The sequence below is a fragment of the Denticeps clupeoides genome, chromosome 14 (genome assembly GCF_900700375.1).
Source record: "Denticeps clupeoides chromosome 14, fDenClu1.1, whole genome shotgun sequence".
Taxonomy (NCBI): Eukaryota; Metazoa; Chordata; class Actinopteri; order Clupeiformes; family Denticipitidae; genus Denticeps; species Denticeps clupeoides.
In genome coordinates this window covers 18585550-18608534 of record NC_041720.1, presented here as the reverse complement: position 1 = coordinate 18608534, position 22985 = coordinate 18585550, and the positions used below count along the sequence as shown (strand labels likewise).

The following is a 22985-nucleotide window of genomic DNA, read 5'->3' as shown; positions in this document are numbered from 1 at the left end:
CCAACCTTGTTAAAGGCTAAGATGTTTCCTCCAACATGCCTAAAAAACTCTTACTGCATGTAACATGGATTCAGGGGACAATTGAACTTGAATATGAAGGTTCAAATGGGGCTGCTGAACCCACTCAGTTCTAATTTATGGCCTATATCTCCAGAAAGCTTTATGCAGGTTTCTGGTAGTGGACAAGGGGGTCTGATTACATTAGAATTTTAAAAAGGTTTTATGTGCCATTTCTTGTTTAAAATTTTACCATCCAGTGTGACTGCTGTTATGTGACTCCCAGAGGGCCATTGGAATTATGTTTAAACATATCAGTGATTTTCTTATTCTTTCTTTCCAGTCCATCTTGATTAATATACTACAAAGGGTAGCTTTTTTGGCATATGTTTCTGAAATGGTTTCTGATTAGTGCTCTGAGTAAAATGATCATATTTTCTGAAAGGCAGAGCTGGCCACATTGGGCTCTGAAACGCATAGAGAACGTTTCTGGAATTGAATTACTGCTATTGATGGCAACTCTTTGGCCAGAGTGAGCAGTATTGACCAGGCTATTATAGAAATAAGTAGCAGAAGTGATATTTGTGCAATTATTTTGTTTGACATGACATACAGGATTAATGCACCAAATCAGCTGGAGTAGGTTCTGTTCAGTGCAGTAGACAGAGAAAAGTAATAAGATGGCTGATGATTGGTCTTGCTCTAATCTGGCCACTTGGAAGAGGATGGAGCTTGTTGTTTCATATTTACAAATGAAAATGAAATATGTCTGTCTGAACCGCATTTGCATTGATTGGTTTCTTCCACTGCCAAGCCTGTGGCTGGGAATTCATTTCACCAGTGCAGACAGAGATTGCTACTTTCTCCTATGCCAGAAAATCCATGTAATGTATGGGATTTGAGAGCTGTTTTAGAGAATAGGTTGTTTCTTAGCTGCAATAGATGACAATAATGCAAACAACACATTGGTCTGAAGAAAGACCTGAAAATGTCTACCGGCACTGAAGTGATTAAGAAAATCTGTAACAAGACAACTTAATAATCGTCAGGTTCAATGAACAATAATGTGCATGGGGTTTGGAACATATGAGATTGTAGAAAAGGAATCTGTGAAACTGGGGAAATGTGGTGAGCCGTTTATGTGAGTGATGGCATGAGGGAAGAAACTGTTCTTGTGTCAGATGGTGCTAGTGTGCAAACTTTATTGTCTGGATTGTGTCCAGGGTGTGAGGAATCTTTCTTTATTAGTTGCAGAAGGTGCAGTGCTGCACCACGTTTATGAACAAAATGCATTGCATTAAAAAAAAGATCTTTTTTAATTAACAAAATGTGCTGTGTGCAAAAAATCATGGAATTTCCCTTTTTTATACAATAAAATTTGGAAACAAAATAAAGTGTTTTTTTTTTCTGTACAAAATGTAACCAAACAGCAAAGTTGATTTTGTCGTTATTTGTGAGAGGCACCGGTGATGACACTGTGAATTAGAAGTAAAGGCTTAGTGTCTAAGACACTAGCCTCTAGAAGTCCTAGGTTTAAAACCCACGTATTTCCATGTTGTGTTAATGCCCCATAGGATTAATGCACCAAATCAGCTGGAGTAAGTTCAGTTCACTGCAGAAGACAGAGAAAAGTAATAAGATTGCTGATGATTGGTCTTGCTCTGATCTGACCACTTGGAAGAGGATGGAGCAGTGCACTGGCTTACAGCCCAGGTGACGTCTACTGCTGCCTTGCAGCAAAAACTACTGAACAGACAGATTTTGAAGGGCCTGTGACGGCACCCTGATTCACCTCGGCATTCATCAAGCCCTGAGACACACAAATGCACTTCAATCACATCTGTCTCATAGTTGCATTGGGGGGGGTGGAGTGGCAAAAATCACATCGGTAAATCAGCACAAACCAAAACCTCAAGGGAGAGACAGGGGACTGAATTCTGATCTGAGAAGGTCAGAGGACTGTGTTTGTCACAAAAATCACAATTGATCCAGAGGGAAACACAAAGGGAAAGCATATAACACACAAACATAACAGATAAAATACACACAGAGAAACATGCAGTACGAACACACTTAAATGGGCAAATTTCACCAGCGTCACTGACCACAGTCTCAGAGAAGCGGTCCCCAACAGGCAGTGTCTGTGACTTAGTTCATAATGGAAATGAATTAATTTTATTGTTGGAGTGTCAGAAAAACTGTTGAATATTTCAATAAATACATATTACATGTTATAAAAAATTGTACAAATAAGGCTGCGTACAAAGGTTATGTTTTCCACATACTTCTTCCACATTATCTTAAATACTTAATTTGGCATGAATTAACATATCACAACCATGGGGGGGGGATAAGGGGGGAAGGGCACGGAGGAATGTCATGGGAATCAGGTGAGACAGGTGAGCAAGCATGTTTAGGTGGAAATTAAAACTCCAGTTCGGAGTAGTGCAAGGAGGCAGGTGAATTTGCTGTTATTCCCATATTGCCTATGCCATGGTAAAGTAAAGTGAAGTGATTGTCACTTGTGGGCCGGCCCTGCTGTCAAATCCTATGATGCTTACTTCAATATACTTTAGTATCATACACAGGGTTGGCTGAGCTGGCAGAACTTACCATTTCAAAATTTAGAGTCACCTGTCCAACTTTGAGCCTGGTGAACATGGGGAGACACAGAGGCAGAGCCACAACCTTGCAGGAGTGAAGCAATAACAGTAACCGTCTGGCCATCATAAATTCAATATAATTTAATTCATGCTTTGTTTAATTGCGGTGTAAGGCTCGGGGAATTTCATTTCTGGTATGGTGTTAAATTGCTGTTTGGTAATTACATCTGTCACACTAAGATGGAGTCTGAAAATTGCTGTGAGGCTGAAACACAGGATTATAAGACTTTTTCTGGTTTTACCTATGATAGTTTCAAGCTTCAAGCTGTGAAACTGGGCTCCAGCAACCACATTATGTGCGCTGTTGTTTATAGATCCCCTAAAATTATTAAGGTTTTTGTTCAGGAATTCTCAGTTTTTTAGCATCTATTTAAGCAAATGCTGTTAGAGTTTTAATACAGGGTGATTTTAATATCCATCTCTGCTGTCCTGACAAACCGTTGGTAAATGAATTCAACCAACTAATTGAATAATTTGTCCTAACACAGTCTGTAAAGACTGTCATCTATCGTTCTCTTATTTGGACTCCAGCATCTTGGACCAATCACGGTGTCCACTTACCTCTGTTAAAGGTTGTAGAGTTCGGACAATTAAAGACTACACTGCTAAAGCTTTTATAGAAGCGTACTGGAGAGTAGAGTCATCTGATACTCTTTCAAAAATGTTGTCCACATGGATGTTGATGACTTGGTCCCTCAGCTACCATGTCTATCCCTGTTTTGTGTGAACATTAACAAAAAGAAATCGCAACCAAAAAGGACAGACTTCAGATCTCTCATGATATGATGAAACACTCTGTGAAAATATTTAATGAATCTGTAAAATCAGCAAGGGCAAAGTACTTTTCAGATAGGGTAAAATCACCTAATGGGAATCCCAAAACACTCTTTCAGACTAATGACCACTTGGTAAATTTGCAGTCAGTGCGGAGGTCTGATGCAGCTCCTGAACAGCTCCTGAGTTTCAAGAAGTTATTTCATCCTTTTTACCCGAAATTGTCAAACACTTAAAACCATCAGCTCAAGTCACAGATAAAGCTAAACTTTTCAAACAGACCATTGGATGTATTGGTCAAGACATTACAGCAATTATAATACTGCCTGTTTAAAAGCTTTTAAACAGGCAGTTCAGCCCCTTCTAAAGAAACCCAGCCTTGATCCTGAAGACTTTTTCCAAACTTCCATTTCTGTCAAAGATTTTAGATGTTCTAGCTCAATTTTCAAATTATTTAAATAGTAATAAGGTTAAGTAGTCAGGTTTTAAAAGCCTTCACAATACAGAGTCTGCACTGCTCTCTGTAAGAAATTACCTGCTTCTTACAGTCAACTCATGGTCTTAATTCTCCTGGACCTAAGTGCAGTGTTCAATACCATAGAGCATGACATCCTGATCAGCCGCTTAGAACTGTGAGCTGGTGTTCAAGGTGCAGCACTTTCATGGTTCCATTCATATCTCAGACAGCAGACCTTCTCTGTGAATATAGACACCTTCTTTTTTCTGTGGTACCCCATAAGAAACACAGGTCTCTATTTGTTCTCTGTTTATATGCTCCCACTTAGCCAAATCATTATAGATTATGGGGTCTCGTTTCACTGTTATTCTGATGATACCCAGTTGTACATGGCACAAAACCAAATGATGCCTCTAAGGCCTGCAGGCTACTTGAATGCTATGAACCTATCAAATGCTGGATGGCAAGCAATTTCATGCAGCTTAATAAGATTGAGGTCATTCTTTTTGGACCCTCCACAAATGCAACTTTGGTTCTGGAACAGATCGCTCCTCTTACCGCTTTTATAAAGCCTTGTGTCAGGAGTCTTGGTATCATTTTTGCCCTAAGATCATCTAGTGAGCTGTTTCTAGTTGTCCCCCAAACATGCCTAAAATCCAAGGGTGATAGGTCCTTTGCAGCTATAGCTGAAAAACTCTGAAATGTCTTACCATTGTACAACAAACTCTCTCTGTCCATCTTAGCCTTTAAAAATCAGTTGACAACATACCTCTATACCCAGATGTTCTGAGACACATTTCTGTACTTGTTGTACAATGCCACTGTCTGCCGCATTGAATCAAGCTCCCAGAGTCCAATGAAGAGACCTCCAGATGAATCCTAGTCATGAACTGCTATGACAATACGACTCAGGGATCTTCAAATAGACTAGTAGCATCATAATGGACATGCAATGTACACCATGACACTGGACTAAAAACTACTCTGCACTGTCCAGTACCTCCAAACATGGACAGATGCTCTATACTACACTTTGGACTTTTCCACCTCCACAACTGTATTCTCTTCTTGGACAAATCATCCTCACTAAAGGCCAGATCAGGGGCAGTGGTGGCCTAGAGGTTAAGGAAGCGTTACCGTAAACAGAAGGTTGATGGTTCGAATCCCGATCCGCTGAGGTGCCACTGAGGTGCCACTGAGCAAAGCACCGTCCCCACACACTGCTCCCCGGGCACCAGTCATGGCTGCCCACTGCTCACTCAGGGTGATGGGTTAAATGCAGAGGACAAATTTCACTGTGTGCACCGTATGCTGTGCTGCTGTGTATCACATGTGACAATCACTTTTTTTTTTTAAAAGATCTGTTCCTAAAAACAGAGGTGTTTCTCACTCTCCTAGAACAGGATACCTTATTTCTTCCAGTCTTCCCATCTGGATATGAGATATGAACCATCATTTTTCAAGCTAATAATTTTACTGTCTTAAATGAATATGACAAGATATTAATAAACAATAAAAGTTTTATCCTGCATGGTAAAATATGTTAGTGAAAGTAAATTGTTCTCTGCTTTTAACCATCACCCTTGGTGAGCAGTGGGCAGCCATGACAGGCGCCCAGGGAGAAGTGTGTGGGGACGGTACGAATCCCAGGTACCTCAGTGGCACCTGGGATTCGAACTAGCAACCTTCTGATTACGGGGCCACTTCCTTAACCACTAGGCCACCACTGCTCCTATTATATTATCATGAATGAATATGTACATATCAGACTATATAAGAAGTATTATATTGTTGTAATGTAATATTGCAATATTCATGGCATAACTGACTGATATTTACTGAGATTTTGTTCCAGCACTTGCAGCTGTAATGCAGGGATATTATCAGCCTTTAACCTCCAGCCAATGAGTCACTGAAAGCTCTTCATCCTCATTTATCCTGTCTCTGCACCACTGGTCCCTCAGGAACCATCAAGATCCCTTTAGCTGGAACTCATTATGGCAACTTTTCGAAAAGCCCTGTGAGGTTAAAATGAACAAAATGACAAGTATTAGAGCCAGGTGCATTGCAGAGTTGCCTTTTAAGATGATGAGTATGTGATCCCTGCTCTCTGCAGCAATCCTCACATGCTGGACCGTTACTAGTGAGGTGAAAGGTAGTAATTCCTGCACAGAGACACATTACCAGCAGGCCATAAATAGGATGTAGAAATCTGCGCATCAGCTATGAGTACGTGTTTTTTTTTTTGCTTTTTACATATTTATGATGCAATTGGTTACATCATAAATCTTAAACCACTGAGAACACTGATATTTTATAGGTAATTCTGGTGAAAATGTAGTAGAAATAAGAAGATAGACTTGTTGAAATGCATAAATTATGTAAGGCAACTGGAACTCTGTATTCATGGGTTCTGTGGCACAGACAGAAACGTTGATTATGGATTATTGTGTTACGCACTGCAATTCAGCCATATTCACTGCTGCCCGAATGTTTCAGACCAAAAGCATCCAAAAGAGCACCATCTGATGACTATTTCATTTACTACAAAGCACTTAATTGAGAAATGGCTTCTTCTATTCTCATCAAACTAATGCCCAATCTGGCAACTCTGGCCACGGAGACTCATGCTTGAAAAAACTAAAGAGATTCAAACAAAGGAATAATTTTGAATTTATCAGATGCCCAGAGCGACTTATCCAGAGCGACTTACAATCAGTAGTTACAGGGACAGTCCCCCCTGGAGCACCTTAAGTGTCTTGCCAAGGGACACAATGGCAGTAAGTGGGATTTGAACCTGCATCTTCTGGTTCATAGGCAGGTGTGTTACCCACTAGGCCACTACCACCCTATGTATGCATAATATCGTGGATGCCAAGTAACCCTCCTGCGGTTCTGCTGCCCTCTAGCGCCAGTACGCCGCCTTGGTTGTACTGTATGCATCTGGTTTTTGTAGAAGTACTTCTGTCTTTGTTGCTATGCAGTCATGTAGAAGCTTAATAGTTTCGTATGAAAAAAAACATATCTGTAAAGGAGAATCTGACCTGAAATTAAAGAAAGTGCAGAACCTCTGTAATTAATGCATTTAAAATAATTTTCCATTCAAGCAACCTCATCTAAATAATTTTACTAACATTTGAAGCCTGCATGCCATTTGCTATTGTTACAGTTTCACCTTGGCCATTTGTGTTGTTTCCATTTTTACATTTCTTCCTAAGAGGACAGTTAAGAATGAAAATAATTAATAATTTGCAACGCCATTGTCACAAGAACAATGAAAGTGCATTCAACTCATTTGTAAGGCAAAACAAATTCCTTTTACTGTATATTGCACAATTCAGAGAATAATAAAAACAGATTTAAGTGCCATGAAAGCTCATTTTTGAGTTTGGTAGGTTTGGTGGCCTAGAGGATAAAGAAATGGACCCATAATCAGAAGGTTACCGGCTCATACTGCCAAGTTTCTGTCCCCACACACTTCTCCTTTCATGGCTGCCCACTGCTCACCAAGGTGACGGTTAAATGCAGAGGACACGTGTCACTGGGTGTTGTCCTCCAGCGCTTCACAATGAAAATCACTTCACTTTCACTTTTCATTACCATGTATCTCATGCCTGATGGCAAAGCTGGAGCAGACAAGTCCTCTGTAATGTCTATTGCCTTTTTGTGGCATGGGGTGGTGTAAATTTGATCCAGGGTGTTGAGCTGACTAGATGACCCTGCGGAAGTGCAGCTGTTGTGTCTCTCTCACACACACACACACACACACACACACACACACACACTCCATCCGTGAGGACACTCAGCTGACATTTTTGGGGAGATGGTTCTTTCTGAGAACTCTCAGAAAATACAATACACCAGGGCAGGGCATCCTCCATCTCCACCAGGACCTTCTCCATACAGGTCCCACCAATAATGAGTATCTGCATGTCAGTCCTTCGTTTTTGTGGTGGGTTAGACACTCGCCAGAAGTCCCAGGTTCATATCGCACTTATTACCATTTTGTCAGTCCCTGTCAGTACTGATTGTAAAGCACTCTGGATAAGGGCATCTGGTGAATGCCAGGAATGTAAATGTATTGAGCAGCAAGTTGTTGACTCTGCTCACCCTCCTTGTGTGAGATGAGTTAAGATCTTATTGCTAAGATGCGTGGGGACACAGTCACAGACCCCCATGCGGTGAGCTGGTGTTGAATAGGAGACCAGTGGAGGTCAGGGAGCATCCATACGTGTTACATTCTGAATAAATAATAACACAGGCAGATAATCACTTTTAATTATGAATTCTTCCAGATGGCAGCAAACTATAATTACACAAGGAAAAATGGTCATTTAAATGGAGCAAAGAAAAATTAATTTGAGTTCTTCAAATAATGTAGAAAATGTATGCATTTTTAAAATATTTTAACCATATGTACACTCCATAGTCTAGAGACATAAAATTCTAAAGGTCCCTTAATTATATAGAATATTTTTTAGAGTTAAAATTCTTGTGTTAAAAATGTAATAATGTACACATATATGTGGCGTAAAATGTTAAAAATAACAAATATAAAGATCATAGATCAACATTCAAAGGAACACATTCAGTATGCAGACATTGTCACAAATAGATGCCACTGATCCTCATATTCATTTTTTTTTTTTTAAACAAGTTAGATTAAGCAAATAGAAGAGACTGGAAGATCTTTGATTTCCATGTGCTATTATACAGAAATACAATAATCTCATTGTGTAAACAAATATGTGCAGTATAATTTTGGAGTCATGTGAAGTGAAGAAGGTATTCATTCAAATGCAAAACCATTTAAAAATACAGAAAAAACGTTTATGGCGAAAGAACAGTACAAGGCACCATGATGGGTTCAATACTGCAGCAGAACAGAAGAGTCTGGGATTTTATTCTGTTCACATGTTGCTTTTATTTTCAGAAAAGTGCCTTTTCGCCCATTTTGAATAAGAGTCTGTTCTAGTTTGATACGGAGTCTGTGGCGTCTATATTCCGCTCACATAGAGTGCAGGCAGGAAACAGAAGAAATGGTCATTGCCAGTCTTCATCATCGTCATCCTCTGCTTCATCTGAAGACTCTCCCTGCTCGTCTCGATCTGCATCCTCCCCGATCAGCCTGGCCTGCTCTTCCTCCCTCCTTCTGGCCAGCATGATGGCGGCGGCAGCTCGCTCCTCCTCCTCCTCTCTCTGGCGCTGGGCAGCAGCTTTCTTCTCCTGCTCAGCATGACTCTTCATGTGGGCACTGCGGCTCTTCACTTTATAGAACACTCTGTGGGTCAAAGACACTAACGTCACTGCACGAAGGCACACGGCCAAAAGACACCATTTCTAACCATGTCAAACAGTCTAGACAATATACATTTTCAGGCTCCTCCTTCCATTAACTTTCCCAATATTTCAAACCATTTGTAGCAGTTGCAAGCAAGGTAAACTGAGTGACTGAAGCCCACCACATGATGATGTGGCGCAGGGACAGGGATAGGAGAGCGATGAAAACTGCATTCAAATACACTGTCCCATTAATACTAATACAATCATAAATAATTTTTAAAAACATATTTAAAATATCACCCATATTCTCTGGGGTGCCATTATCATGACTTTTGAGTAATTAACATCCATAATCTACTGTATAGCTTCTGCAACAGGTTTGCTGACTATTACGATAGCAACAGTCACAATGCCATGCTGTTCTAATTCTTTATTGTAAATTTGTGATTTGATGCATAAAAAACACTTAAATATACACACACACAGACCTGCTGCACTTTTTGCAGGGAAAAACACCCTCATGTTCCTGCGAAGACTTGGCTGGTGCCCGACTCTTCTTGCTGGTGGGCTCTGGGTGGGGTTTGTGGATCTGAGGGGGTGAATACAGTGGGGGCGGAGCTGGTCGAGGTGTCTCCTCCTGCTGTCCGTTATCTCTCTCTTCCTTCAGGACTAGCACTGGTCCAGTCTGGAGAAGAGCACCATGGAACTGTTATCTTTTCATTGTTTAACCACCATTCAGGTGTCCAACCAAACTAGTCTAACAAAAAAAAAATAATAATATAAACAAAATAATATCAAATAATATCAAGAATAACAGGATGCTGGGAGTTCTTATCAGAATCAGAATCAGAATTTTTATGTTTATTGGCCAAGTATGTGCAAGCACATACAAGGAATTTGATTCCGGAAGATGGTGTCTCTCAAGTACAGAGTAGAAGAAAACAACAACAGCAACACAACAACAATGTGCAAGGATGTGTGTAAGTGTTATTTGTACAAGTTGTAGAATATGTTTATACTATTTATTAAAAAAAAAAAAAATAAAAATAAATATATATATATATATATATATATATATATATATATATATATAAAAATAAAAATACACACACACACACACACACACATACACACACAGGGTGGGCCATTTATATGGATACACCTTAATAAAATGGGAATGGTTGGTGATATTGAACACATTTTATAAGTGGTCAAAAACTTGTAAATAACTCATTAAAGAATAAAGTTACGTTAAAACCATTGTTTTTCTTGTGAAATTACCAATAAAATTGATGTGTCACATGACTCTCTTCCTATTGAAAAAGAAAAGTTGGATCCAAGATGGCCGACTTCAAAATGGCCACTATGGTCACTGTGCCACAAACAGGACGTTAATATCACCAACCATTCCCATTTTATTAAGGTGTACTAGACTTTACTAGAATTGGTACAAATGTTGAACTACAAGGATACTCACACTCTCAACACCCTGCCGTGTCTGAGTTACGCTGACCTGGTTCTCATCCTTAGTGGGGTCATGCGACTCTTCCCATTTCCTGTTATGGTGCCCTTCTTCAGCTGCTTCATATCTCTGAGTGGTCAGAACAGGTAAACAACAAGGTTTCCAAAATTCAAGTTATAACAAACATGCAACACTACCACAAATCGAATTTTCACCTCGGCGCTCTGCTCTTCCGGGTCTGGTGGGCCGTAGGTGAGGGCCCCATTGCGTCCAATCTTCACCTGCTTTTTATACGTGTAGTAGAACTCCACACACTGCGCCACGCTCTTGGACTGCACCTTAGTTCAGAAACACACACAACATGGAACCAAAGCCCTAGAATGGTTATTGGACGTGTGTGTGTGTGTGTGTTGAGGTTGAAGTTTATTGTCATATGTACAAAGTAAAGCGTACAGAGCACAATGAAATTCTTACTTGAAAACCTCTCCCACGTAGACAGAACATAGAACATGATACATAGAAGACAAAGTGCAGCAGCAATAAATAAATAAGTCACAGAAGGGTGAATATATCTAAGTTGCATAAGAAAGTGATTGTGCATAATTTAAGTGACAGTGCAGTGCATACTATGTGTTGTATAGCCTGATGTATGTGTGTGTGTGTGTGTACATACCAGTTTCTGCACCATGAAGAAGTCCTTCCTGTAGGCAGCGATGCCCTTGTTGAAGTAGCGTTTCTCCGCCTGACTCCAACTGTCTGACCCTGGGGCACATAGCATATCAACATGCCTCATCTTGCTCGGGTTCAGATACATGACACCTCTCTGTGTGTTCAGGTCTACTTGTATTCTACACATTCTGTGGAACGCAGGTCTCATTGTGAGAGCATCCAGCTGACTTCAGCTCAGTTATACAGACTTTTCATCATTAACAAGCAAACTCACTTTCCCAACCAGGACCAAATTACTGCTGAGTGAAAAATTCATTGCTTATTTTCACAGAATCACCTTGATGAATTACAGCCCCTTTTTATCACTAAAAATAATCCTACCGGAGTAGTGGTAGTCTGCTAGTGAGTGCTTCCCTGCAAATACTGGATTCTTCAACAGCAGCATTTCCAGTGTTGCCTGTCCAGTAAAACAGATGAGATCAAGTGCATTGCACCCCATTAATGAAGAACTATTACTGAGTAAAATAATGTGTTTTACATTCTCTTTTCACTTTTAATTGTTCAGACTCCTTTCCTTTCAAATATAAACAAGTATTAGAATGGTTGTGATTACCATGATGTCTCCTCCACACTCATACAGACAATGCAATGCCAGCTCCTGATTGGTCCCTCCGCCGGTAAACACACTTGAGCAGGCCGCACTCATCAGATTGTCCACTAGAGGGTGAAAAATGGTTCTGTACTGCAATATATGTACATGAAGAAAAAAAAGACATGTGTGTATTGTCCTCACCACTGTCATTCTGTCCTGGGCTGGACCTGCACTCCGGCAGCGGGAGCGACACCAAGTTGGCCAGATGCAGGTCATGCTGGCCTAATGAGAGGTCACGCATCTCTGGGATCTCCGCCTGATACTGAGGGCCAATATTAATGCGCCTGTAGTGTGTGAAAGAAGGTCTGCTTTTTCAAAGGCAACTTTATAGAACTAGTTCCACTTTTGAGAGTGAAAAAGGAGAGCGACGAGAAAGACAGTGGGCAGAGCTAGTAATATAAATTAGAAAAATATGGCCATGCAGGTCAGATAGAAGCATAATGATTCACAGTTCCAGCTACTCCGCTGTTCAGAAAGTGCTGACTCTATAGACAGGGAGAAGTCTGGGAAAGTTGCCGACAATAGTTTGTTACAAGCTGCGTGTGTGTGTGTGTGTGTGTTTGTGTGTGTGTGTGTGTGTGTGTTGGGGACCACAACTCACGGCTCTAGGCTGACAGGTGTAGCCTCTCCTATGGGAGGGAGAACCGGAGGAGTGATGTCGGAGCTGCCTGGAAAACAAATGACAACTATTACTATAAACAATCAATTATATATATATATACACACACACACACACACACACACACACACACACACACACACACACACACACACACACTTCTCAGTATACAGCGTTATAACCTCATTATTATGTAATTGAGTAGGTTTGTGGCTGGACTCACTGGATCGAAGAAGGCTGCGTGTGGGTGGAGGGGGCAGGCTCTGCGTTCCGGACGCGATGTTAGATAGGAAGGTGGAGAAGTAGAGGCCGGACCCTTCACGCACAGGTGACAGGATGGGTGGAGGCGTGTAAGGTGGCAGGGTGAGAGGGTGGTCTGGCAGGCGGATGGGGGAACGCAAATGGCTCTGGTAGGGGGTGATGCTGGAGTAGACTGAGGGTGCAATGAAGGTGCTGGGTTTTGGAGGTGGGATGAACAGAGGCTCGGGCCGTGGGCGACGTTTGGATTTTGGCTCGTCATCATCCTTATTAAGCATGGAAGGACGTTGTACATGTTAGTCCAACAAGTGACAATGAATTGACATCAGATAATAATTCACCCTTAATAAGTACTTGTAATTGCTGCAGGGCTCTAGAATGCAACCAATTTGGTTGGACAAGAGACCTAATTAGTTGGTGAAACAAAAAAAATATCTGAGGTCACACCAGTGCAAACAGGCATTTGTTGGAAAAATTCTCCTCAAACTCCCTGTGGTTTGAGCAACAGACACACATTAGGTCCATTTCATATTCTAAACCAATCAGAGGTTGTGAAGGGAGGGGCCAACCAGTCTGATAGACAGAGTGGATGTAGCCACGGATTACAGCTTAAATCATAAAAGTTGCTACAGCTTTTTAAAAACCCGAAACTTGACATTATTGTGGTGGAGGAAGTCGGCCAACATGACTGTACCAAAATGCTTCACGCGCATTACGAGTCATTTATACATTTTTTAACAGCATTTTTCATGGTCAAAGTGTTTTCCACACCTCACACTTGTTATTTATCTTGTTATTGACCGGAAGCTAACGTCTATTTCATCGCCTCACCATCCATTTTAGTACTAATTGAAACCAATCACCTGACTATTCATTTACGTACGAGGCCGAGTAAAATTATAGAAATTAAATTAAAAACACAGTGAATCTATAAAACACATTACACGCAGCGATAAATGTACTGGCCCAGTGTCTTTCAGCAACAGGAAGCAGCGAACAGATCATCAGGCCACGATGATAATCAATTTCAAGCCCTTAAAACAATTGCACTTTTTCTTTTTATTTAATTTATTTTGCTTTAATTTCAGCTCAGCCAAGCACTTTAAGCACCAACACATTTCCAGTATGTCGCCTTTCTTGTAGAATTAACCAGACAGAAGGGTCAAGTGTGGGGGGTGTCAACTGTAGGGCCCCTTGAGACATACTGTATGTGATTTTGGGCTATATAAGAAATAAATGTTGTCTGGTCAACCTGCATATATAGACACAAAACACTCATTGCGGACAGCTGCACTTGAAATACATTTTCGGGTTTTTTTTTTTACAATTTTGCGGTGAACCTGTTCAGGTTCCATGAATTAAACCTGAGGTGAACTCATACACCCCATTCTTTAATTGTCATCTCTCATTTGGACACACAAAAAAAAAAAATCAGCTAGCTATTGATATTCAGCTTGTTCTGACAATACTCGTGGTCATCTGATTCTTGTACTATTCCTGCAGTTCTTTTTTGAGTTTTTAATTAAACAGCGTAGTGACTATAATAGGAGAACAGCTCCGGCATCACAAGTAATTGTGTTTGAGTAACTGACACTAGCACAGTTTCTGTTGTATTTCTAGATCTCTCAATTTTTCCACTGATAAACCCCACAGGTTACAGATGTGATCTGAGAAACAGGGAGCCGGGTCTTGACTCTTACCACCAGGTCTTGAAAATAGATCATTTATGCCAAGTACATGAAATTGTAGAAATGTAATTGTTGCCGATGAGCTGTTTCTGTGTTACTTTTGTACTTACTGGCACTCATTACTGTGTCTGGAACCTCAATCATGACTTGTTTTTTTCCTAACAAGGACTTGTGTGTTGCATCAGCCTGATCTTTAGTGACTCTGATTGATTGATTGGGGGTGGTAGTAGCCTAGAGGGTAACACACTCGTCTATGAACCAGAAGTCCCAGGTTCAAATCCCACTTACTACCATTGTGTCCCTGAGCAAGACACTTAACCCTAAGTTGCTCCAGGGGGGGACTGTCCCTGTAACTAATGATTGAAAGTCGCTCTGGATAAGGGTGTCTGATAAATGCTGTAAATGTAAATGTAATCGATTAGAGTGGATTGGGTAACAGTTGTCGGTAGGTCTGTGTTATTTTATAAACAGGGCCCATCTTATGTCATGGCAGTTGGAAGAGCAGTGATGAGGACCCGGAACTGGGACCTGTGACAGACGTGTAATTCCCCGTGGGCTTGGAACATTCCAATGATTGCCCAGACTGTTTTTGTGTTGCAGTGGGATTGTCTTACAGCGGCTGAGGTCAAAAATTGGGCAATTCACCTATTGTCTGAACCTGTCCATGTACGATGCCATCGCTGCCACCCTGCATTTGACCCTCACCCACCTGGACAATAAGGACACATATGCCTGAATGCTGGTCATAGACTTCAGTTCAGCATTCAACACAATCATTCCTCAGCACCTGGTCGAGAAGCTCAGCTGGCTGGGCCTGATCACCTGGGCCTCACCACACTGAACACTGGAGCTCCTAAGGGCTGTGAGCTCAGTCCAATGCTGTTCACCCTGCTGACATACAACTGTGCAGCGATGCACAGCTCCAAACACATCATCAAGTTCACAGATGACACGACTGTGGTGGGTTTCATCAGCAAGAAATGTGATAAAGATGATGAGTCAGCATACAAAGAGGATGTGCAAAGACTGATGGACTGGTGTAAGGTCAACAATCTGTTTATGAACGTGGACAAAATTAAGAAGATGATTGTTGACTTCAGAAGACAACGGAGGGACCACTCTCCACTGAACATCGATGGTTCTTGTGTGGAGATCATCAAGTTCCTCTTTGTTCATCTAGAGGAGAACCTCTCCTGGAATCTTAACACCAGCTCAAAAGCCAAGAAAGCCCAGCAGTGTCTCTACTTCCTGCAGAATCTCTCTTCCCTCCATAACGTACATTTACCAAACACGCTGCATCCGGAAAGACACCAGCATTATACACCCCTCACATGCACTCTTCACCCTCCTACCATCTGGAAAAAGATACCCGAAGCATTCGGGCCCTCACTGCCAGACTCTGCAACAGCTTCATCCCTCAGGCAATCAGACACCTGAACAATCAGGGGCTCATCCCCCTGGACTGACACACACAGAGACTCTCACTACCTCTGTTATATTGTTTGATTATCTGTCTGTAATATCATCTATTCATGCATTGTTCCTTTTTGCACAGCAATATTTGCACTATTTTACTTTTATTTATTATTCATTTCACTAGTTTAGCATTGTCTATCTCATTGTTGTTGACGTGTTTTTTGTTAAAATGTTATTCTTGCACTGTCTGTGTCCCCTGTTTGCACTTTATGTAGTCCAGTTTGTCTGCGTCACACACGTGCACTTTATGTCGATATGTAACTTTGTCTAATCATTCAAATGTTACATGTAGCACCAGGTTCCGTATAAACAGTACTTCATTTCACTATGTACTGTCTAATGTGTATTTAGCTGAAATGACAATAAAGTCATCTTCAACTTCGGGAGGAAGTTAGGGGATCGTGGTTGAGCGTGAGGACAACGTCGCCACTCAGTTTACGTCTCCATTCGTACGACCGCATGTTCATGCGGTCCTGGACTGCGCGACCCGGCTTATCCGCTGGGTTGGGACGCTGGTAGACCGAAGTGTACACAACTTGGGCTTCACAATCTGGGTAACAATTTTGTTTGGTGTTAGACTGTTTTTAGGATTATTAAGATATTTATGTGTATGCCTTATATACTGCTATGTGTGTACTTAAGGTAACAAGCCAGAATAATTCCTGCAATACATGTTAGTAACCCCTAGTGCACCAATCACTCTTATAATAAAGTGAAGTGATTGTCACATGTGATACACAGCAGCACAGCACATGGTGCACACAGTGAAATTTGTCCTCTGCATTTAACCCATCACCCTGAGTGAACAGTGGGCAGCCACAACAGGCGCTCGGGGAGCAGTGTGTGGGGACGGTGCTTTGCTCAGTGGCACCTCAGTGGCACCTCAGTGGCACCTCAGTGGCACCTCAGTGGCACCTCAGTGGCACCTTGGCAGGTCGGGATTCGAACCGGCAACCTTCTGACTACGGGGCCGCTTCCTTAACCGCTAGGTCATCACTGCCCCTGATCTGGTGGTGAGTAATTGTATTGATGCCGTAGTGGACCAGAATGGTCCTAGAAGTGTTATGAAGGCAGTACACCTCAATTATGGAGGGGTAAATCAAACTCTGTGCACAGTGACTTCACAAGTGAACTTGTAAAACTGCGTTGTTAAATGCAATGCAGTCATTTATGAAAGCAGTGCAAAAAGTTAGTCTAGCACAGTACTTCTTAATTATTTTCTGGTACGCCCCACTAGGAAGAAGAAAAACATTTTGCTGCCAACTCCCGTATTTTACGTGGCACTAAGCAGCGTAAAAAATTGCCTTTTACGCTGTTTTCTTGCAAAAAAATAATATTTTTACAATGTTACATTTAAAAACGCATTGTGAACCTGGCAATTGCCACTGTGGAGGGTTGAGGGGAATAGGTGCTGCGGTGGCCTCATAAAACCCTACCTCACGGAATCACATGCGGAATCACTCCTATTTGAAAAATGCTAGTCTAGAGCCCTGCTGATGGTACCACTCACCAGTCCTGGGCTGTCAGGCACTGAGTTCTTTAAGGAACGGCGGCGGGCCACAATGACTGAAGGGGTGTTTTCGGCCTTGTACTGGTGCTGTCCCAAATCGTGTCCCCCTGGACGTCCATGTGGCCAGCTGCCCGTGGGGTCAGCCTGGCTTTGGACTTGTCCGCGCCGAACTGGCACGGAGACTGGGATGACCAGAGGCACCATCCCACTGCCATGTGCCTGCCAGCCTGGTTTCCCCTCGTCCTGTTGTAGAGACAATGAAGGGGACAGAGAAACCATGTTGAACCATGCAGTTGAACCAACCAGGATTTGAAGACACAAAGAAAGAAAAAGGTTCAACTGCTAATTTCCTTCAGACCATTTGAAGAATTAACAATGCTTCAGCAGACAGTGAAACGATTATACAGACTTTACAGACTACTGAATTAGGACCAGACAGTATGTATTTAAAAAAAAAAAAAAACTTTGCTGTTTGATGAACCACTGGTGAACTACCAATACTGGCTGCACTTTTCTAAAAACACTATGTGTCCTGTTATATGATTATATTCATTGCAATCTAAGAGAAGACCAAGAATACATTTCAGTTACCATCAACCATTTCTGACATGTTCTTCTACTTAATGTGTCTTCCTTAGCTAGTCAGTTTAATAAAGCTCTCAGACTCAGGTGAATATAGGATGACATAAACTAATCACCACTAGGGTTGCCACACATTCTTTTTAATTGTAAAAATGTAAAAAACACAGACTGTTTGATTTGTTAGGGTCTATTGTGTTAGTTATTGGGTAAAACTTTGATTATAAATGACTTCAAATATTAAGTATGAATCATGATATTTTTTGAGACCACGGTTCAAGTTATGAACACCTTCATTTACGTTTTAAGTTTAAATTCTGTCAGGGGGAATTTGGTCCAATCACTGTATTTAATCCAAAGTAGGGTAAAGTCAGAGCACAGACGATAACTGATACCCAAATACTCCAATCAGAAGCCTGACTTACAAGAAATCAGGTCAAGTCATACAGACACAAACGTTCAGAGACTGCATTTTAAACCTGCATATTATATGGAAAATGGTGAAAAGGTAGTAGCCTAGTGTGAGGTCACAGATTAAGACACTTTAGATAATGACGTCCGATAAAAGCCATAAATGATTCTGTAGACGTGGGAATCGAATTGTGAATTAATGTGCTTTAAAACAAAAATATCTATCATTTTTAATCATTATAAAAAACTGGAAGGGCAGTGGGGAACTATCATCTTTGCAGAAGAAATGTGGAAAAAAACTTGAAAGATCAAAACTGAATAAATACATCGACATCTTTGACATGACCTCAAGGAATTGGGACTGTGTGACCTTTAGAAAACCACTGATAAGTCAGGCTAATTGGGGAACAAGTTTGCAGGGGAGCATCAAAATTGGGCTCTGGATTGCTAGAAGGAGGTCATGTGATCTGATGAACCCAGGTTGACCCTGTTCCAGAGTAATGGTGCATCAGGGTAAGAAGAGAGGCGCACAAAAGACTAGTTCCTACCGTACAAGCTTGTGGGGGGAGCTATGATCTGGTGTTGCTGCAATTCAGGTCGAGGTTCAGCAGGTCAGCAGACCACCTGAATCTACTGAATGAGCAGGTTATTCCGTCTTCCCTGATGGCGCCGCATATTGCACCAATAATGCTAACTGGTCATGCTAATATGAAACACAGACTGAGAACACATTAAGCCCAGTGCTGGAAGAGTGATATTAGAAGTTATAAAGCCTCATTATGTAACTGATTGCTATGTTTCCACACAATTTAACATATGCCGGAGCATGAACATGAAAGGGTGCGTCTTGGCAAGTGGGCCACACCCATTTTTGGGGGGTTTGTTGCTTGAGGCTCTGGTTACATTCACTCCTCATAACAGTCAGTGTCCCATTTCATGGTGAGGCCATTTAAGTGAGGCCATTTAAGTATGCGGCTTGTACCAAACCGCATAAATATCAATATATATAATTTTAATATCTTAATATATTAAGATTACAGCATGCACTTTTTTATCACCCCATTCACACTTGCATAAACAAGATATATTCTTGTAATCAATACTGTCCTTGATAATGGACTAGACAATACTGCACACTTCTGCTAATAAATTACTCAAACTAAAGCTATCACATGCCACTCATAAAGCATGAGTGGCACTTCCTGGTTGCAGCGACATAGTTTCACTTTGTATGTGCACACACACACTAAAAAACACCCAGAGGAGTGGGCCATAGACAAGCAGGCCCTCCCCTGTGCTGCTGAATGGCTTCGGGAGACCAGAGGAATGTGGAGGTGTGCAGACTTGCAGCTGCTCTACCCTTCTGCAGGAAATGCTGGACGACAAAGAGAGAGAGAAAGAGAGAGAGCGAGCGAGAAAGGGCTCTTACCACAACACAACCTGTCCTTCCTGCAGTGCACTGCTGATAGTGTACAAGCGGAGCCAGAATCTGATGAAGATAACCATTCACACAGCAAGCACACAAGCTGCTACTCTACTGTGCAACTGTCTCATAACAATTATGTACATTCATCAGACTTGCCATATTTGAGACTAGTGTAGGCCACAGATTACGCAAGCATGCATGGTTATGTGAGCTGGCCAAAGAGCAGCGTGGGAGTAAGGACTAACGTGAGATTATTTACGACAAAACCCTCCTGCTCTCACTGTGGAGAATGTAGAACGCCATACTAATGTCCTTCATATAAGGAAGTGGTGCAGTGAAACACTCTGCAAAGGGGAACATTAGGCACCAGAGGTGATGAAACCAAGATTATTACACATTTACAGGCCCTCCATATGACATCTACACATCACTACACAAAGTTTCCTTCACACAAAAACACTCATTTAATCATGGCTCTTCTTTACATAGTTCCTGCATGTCCCAGACTGAGGATGCTCTCAGTGATAGTGATGGCTGCAGTCTGTTTCGAAGCAGTGGGCATACAGTACCGAATGTCACAATCAGTAGGACTTGCCGATGCCATCACAACACGGGAGTAAAATTAGCATGAAATAGAAATAATCCTCTTATTATTTTGTGATTTGTTGAACTATGAACTTCAGTATGTTTTGAAAAGATGATTCCTGATAATAATAAAACCGCCAGTTTCTGCACACTTGTAATGTATATTTGGATGTGTTAACCTTACCTTAATGACCTTGGCAGGTAAAGACTCCATCTCAGAAGCCTTCTGAGCCAATGTCTCCAGGTTGATCTCTTTAGAGGCTCTTCTCCTTCGTGGGGTGCTCTGAATCACCCCTCCAGCAGGACCCTGGGGACCGTCCGCTCCATTATGTGGGTCCTTTCCCATCTGGTTCCAAGGAATAGAAGAGGGAACCGTGGCCACAGGAGATAGTCCATCTTTGGAGAGTCGCCTGGACCTGCGAGGGAGGACCTGGGCCATGGCAGGAGGCTCTGGAGGCTCCACAGCTGCCATGGATTCCTCTTCCTTGGTGCCCAGCAAGACTGGGCCTGGATCCTGAGGCTGGTTCTCTTGGAGTGGAGGGCTCGCAATGTTGGACTGGAAAGATGGAGGCTGGAGCTCTTGCTCCTGTGTCTGTACTGGGATGGCCTCTAGGTGTAGTGGCTTTGGCTGGGCTTGCATGTGCATTTGCTTCTGCTGTTGAAGCTGATGCATTTGCTGCATCTCGTGTAATTTCTGCTGCTGATACTGCATTTGCTGCAGCTGCTGCTGTTGAATTTGGTGTTGCTGAATCTGATGCTGCTGTTGCAGATGTTGTCTCACATGCTGTTGCTGCTGCAACTGATGCTGCTGCATCTGCTGCTGCAGGTGGTGCTGGGATTTTGGCTGCTCAGTGTAGCCCATGGTAGGCATGGCAGTGTTGCTTGGGAAGACCTGGTAGAATCCAGAAGACACGGGCTGCTTGGTGGACCCGAAGGCCAGCTGAAAAGGCTGCAGCATGGACCCCTGCATGGTGTGACTGATGGCATGTGGTTGACACTGGAGGTCAGCAGGCTTGTGGCCTGGCTGGAAGCCTTGGAGATGGGTATGCAGCATGGCTGCCTGATGCTGCTCCCACTCCAACCCACGCATTTGGGATTGTGAAACATCTTTGTAGACCTCACTAGAAACCTGGGAGGTTTTCTCCCGCTGCAGAGCGTCACCTTCATGGTTCATCTTTGGATAGGCCATCTGGCCCCGAGCCTCATTCATTCCACCCCTATAGGGGTTGAAGTTCTGGCCCCAGTTGGCCATGTCTGGAATCCCTTGAGTCCACCTGGCAGGCTGAACAGAGTCCTGGTGAACCCACTTCATAGGAAGCGTCTGCTGGAAGTGTCCCCTGACCTGGCTCTCCACGCTGGTGACAGCTCTGCCCGCAGGATCTTCATGGGCTGTCTCCAGTGGAGGATTGGTCGGGTTGTAGTACACCTCCCCAGGGTGCTGCACCGCCTCCTTCATCTTGCTAAACTTGCTGATTGCAGTTTCCTTCAGTGGAGAAAGAGATTTAAAAACCGATGGCTTTAAAAACTACACCCCTCACCCTCCCTGCTGCTACTGCTTCGAATTCGAGCTTCCCCTTACGAATAAAGAGAAAGTGGAAAAGTTAAAAAAAAAAAAAAAACTAAATGCGAGATATTAGTCACGACATCCGGACTCGGAGCTGCGGCCTGAGCCCTGACAACTGCTCGTAAAAATCCATAAAGCAACAGCTCATACATAAAATCCATAAAGCAGCCTGGAAAGCAGCGGAGACGGGAGAAAAAGGCGCCGTGTGGCCTTTTAAAGGCTGACAGCAAGAATTACAGGAAGAAGCGTGGAAAAACAAGCCCCGCTCTGCCCTCTCTCTTCAGTAAACCACCATTCCAGTAAAGCACACTCGCCTTACGTAACCCGATCGGCCACCAGAACCGAGAGAAGCTGTTTATCTGGATTTCGGAGCGGGATCGGACGCTCACCGACTCGCCGCCGCTGCATGATCTTCCTTAACTCCCCAAGTTCGGCAGAAAGCGGGCTGCTGCGTGCATCTCCACAACTTTCTCCTCGCCAACTCTTCCCGTAAACAGTCGTCCTTCTGTCCCGTGCGGCGCGACGGACTACGTCGCCCTGCGATCCTGTTTAGTCATCTGACCACGCCTGTCTCCATATCCGGATCTGGCCTCCGCCATGTGGAATCCAGTAGATTACAACACGCCCGCTGCTGCAGCGTGTCCCCGGAGGAAAGATTCATATTAATGTTCATGCCTCCCATTAAAGGAGCAGGGAAGGAGTAGCCAGGCTATCCGAGTATGAAGGACAAGACGCAGCAACAACACAAAGTCATCTCGTCCAAATGCCACAAATACCACAGAGGCATTCGTACATGATAATCAATTTGTCGACAGAATGCTATTTCAACCACAGAATGTATGTTGTGAACAACAAAAAGTCATGCAATGTTTCCTTTTCGTTTTTTTAAGGATGAACCAGGAAAAGTAAGTA

The 22985-nt window shown here is 42.6% G+C and overlaps 1 protein-coding gene across 3 annotated transcripts; it reads right to left on the bottom strand.

Moving 5' to 3' along the window:
• Positions 1 to 8151: 8151 nt before the first annotated feature.
• mideasa (mitotic deacetylase associated SANT domain protein a) lies at positions 8152 to 22786 on the bottom strand. Of its 3 annotated transcripts, none has more exons than XM_029002288.1 (13): positions 22463 to 22786; positions 20694 to 21992; positions 17509 to 17751; positions 12800 to 13100; positions 12559 to 12625; positions 12099 to 12241; positions 11919 to 12022; positions 11687 to 11762; positions 11310 to 11398; positions 10852 to 10974; positions 10688 to 10765; positions 9663 to 9859; positions 8152 to 9172 (listed from the first exon to the last, which is right to left on the bottom strand). In XM_029002288.1, the coding sequence occupies exons 2-13, from the start codon at positions 21963 to 21965 to the stop codon at positions 8935 to 8937; spliced, it is 2931 nt and encodes a 976-aa protein (XP_028858121.1). In that variant the 5' UTR covers positions 21966 to 21992; positions 22463 to 22786; the 3' UTR covers positions 8152 to 8934. The 3 variants fall into 3 exon arrangements, with proteins under 3 accessions (XP_028858121.1, XP_028858120.1, XP_028858122.1); XM_029002287.1 differs by having other exon boundaries at positions 10652 to 10765; positions 22463 to 22774; XM_029002289.1 differs by lacking the exon at positions 17509 to 17751 and having other exon boundaries at positions 10652 to 10765; positions 22463 to 22779.
• Between the last annotated feature and the right edge of the window lie 199 nt (positions 22787 to 22985).